The following is a 1,330-nucleotide window of genomic DNA, read 5'->3' on the forward strand; positions in this document are numbered from 1 at the left end:
CCCCTGCCCCATCTCCCTACCAGCTTCCGCAGCGTCCTCATCCTCTCGCTGGCGTCTTCTATCCGGTTGGCTTCAATAAAGTCGTTGTATTTATCTGAAAGTGGGACATGGAGGGGGTCAGAAGTGGGTGGAGGGGAGAGGACATCCCCCCAGAGCTGGGGACCCCTGGATGAACCAGCTGGAGATCCTGGGGAAGGGGCTGATCCCACTGGGATAGGGCACCGAAGGGACAGGGCTGGCCCAGGGGCCTCGGTGAGGGAGGGTCTGTGCCCCCCTCCTTGGGTGGGCACTGGCTCACTCTGGGTGACACAGGGATGGGTGGGACAGGCCCTGGGCCTGCCTGGTGCCAGCCATTGGCACAGGGTCACCAGTGGCCACTCGGGGGGCTCTGGTGGCCCAGGGGGTGCAGGGACTCACCGTCCGTGAACAGGGGCTCGGGAAGCTTCCGGAAGAAGGATTTCAGCAGGCTGCTGATGACGTTCAGGTCCTGCCACCGCTGCGGGGGAGAGCAGAGGCTGCTCAGAGGCATCACCAGGGGCCAGCAGGAGGGAGTCCCCGAGCCAGGGGTGCCCCAGGCCACCCACACCGAGGGGGACACCAGCCAGAACCACCGCGGCTGCGAGGATGGGGGGACAGCAGGACAGCTGTCCCCACCCTGTGTCTGGCAGTGACGTGGCGAGAGGCAAGGGGACAAAAATGTCCCCAAGATGTCCCCAAGATGTCGGTGCTGTCACCGACCACTAGGCGGCCCTGCCACGCCAGGGAAGGTCACGGCGATGGGGACGGGGATGTAAACAGGGATGATGGATACAGGGATAATGGGGACAGGGAGACGGATGGGGGGATAATGGGGACAAGGACGATGAGGAAACAGGGATGATGATGGAAACAGGGATGATGATGGAACAGGGATGATGATGGAAACAGGGATGATGAGGACAAGGCTGATGAAGGAGACAGGGTTGATGATGGAGACAAGGATAATGGGGACAAGGACGATGATAGAAACAGGGATGGTGGGGACAAGGATGATGATGGGGACAGGGATGATGATTGGGACAGGGATGATGATGGAGACAGGGATAGTGACAGAGCCATACATCAGGACAACAGCCAGGAGAGCATTCCAGAGGCATGAGGACAGGGCTGGGGAGCGGGCTGGGGACCCGCCCTGCCCTCACCTCGTCCTGCAGGTTGATCTCAGTGGCTCCCTTGTTGAGCTGCTCCTGCAGGCTGGACACCACCGCGTTGTTCCCGGGCACGCGGTAGATCCCCATGTACTCCAGCCCCCGGTCCTCCACCACCTTGCAGCAGGCTTCTACGATCAGGG

At 61.7% G+C, this 1,330-nt stretch overlaps 1 protein-coding gene across 1 annotated transcript in view; it reads right to left on the reverse strand.

The window, feature by feature from the left end:
• ARHGAP23 (Rho GTPase activating protein 23) overlaps positions 1 to 1,330 on the reverse strand; it is a gene marked incomplete at its 5' end in the record, with an annotated part of 23,974 nt that overhangs the window by 11,368 nt on the left and 11,276 nt on the right. Inside the window, 3 exons of the mRNA XM_029965860.1 lie at positions 21 to 94; positions 418 to 496; positions 1,182 to 1,330. The exon at positions 1,182 to 1,330 is cut by the window's right edge and continues 31 nt beyond it. Coding sequence (XP_029821720.1) covers positions 21 to 94; positions 418 to 496; positions 1,182 to 1,330 — 302 coding nt within the window. The remainder of the gene's footprint in view (positions 1 to 20; positions 95 to 417; positions 497 to 1,181) is intronic.

This window comes from Manacus vitellinus, unplaced genomic scaffold (assembly GCF_001715985.3).
Source record: "Manacus vitellinus isolate BGI_N305 unplaced genomic scaffold, ASM171598v3 scaffold_120_pilon, whole genome shotgun sequence".
In the NCBI taxonomy this organism is placed as follows: Eukaryota; Metazoa; Chordata; class Aves; order Passeriformes; family Pipridae; genus Manacus; species Manacus vitellinus.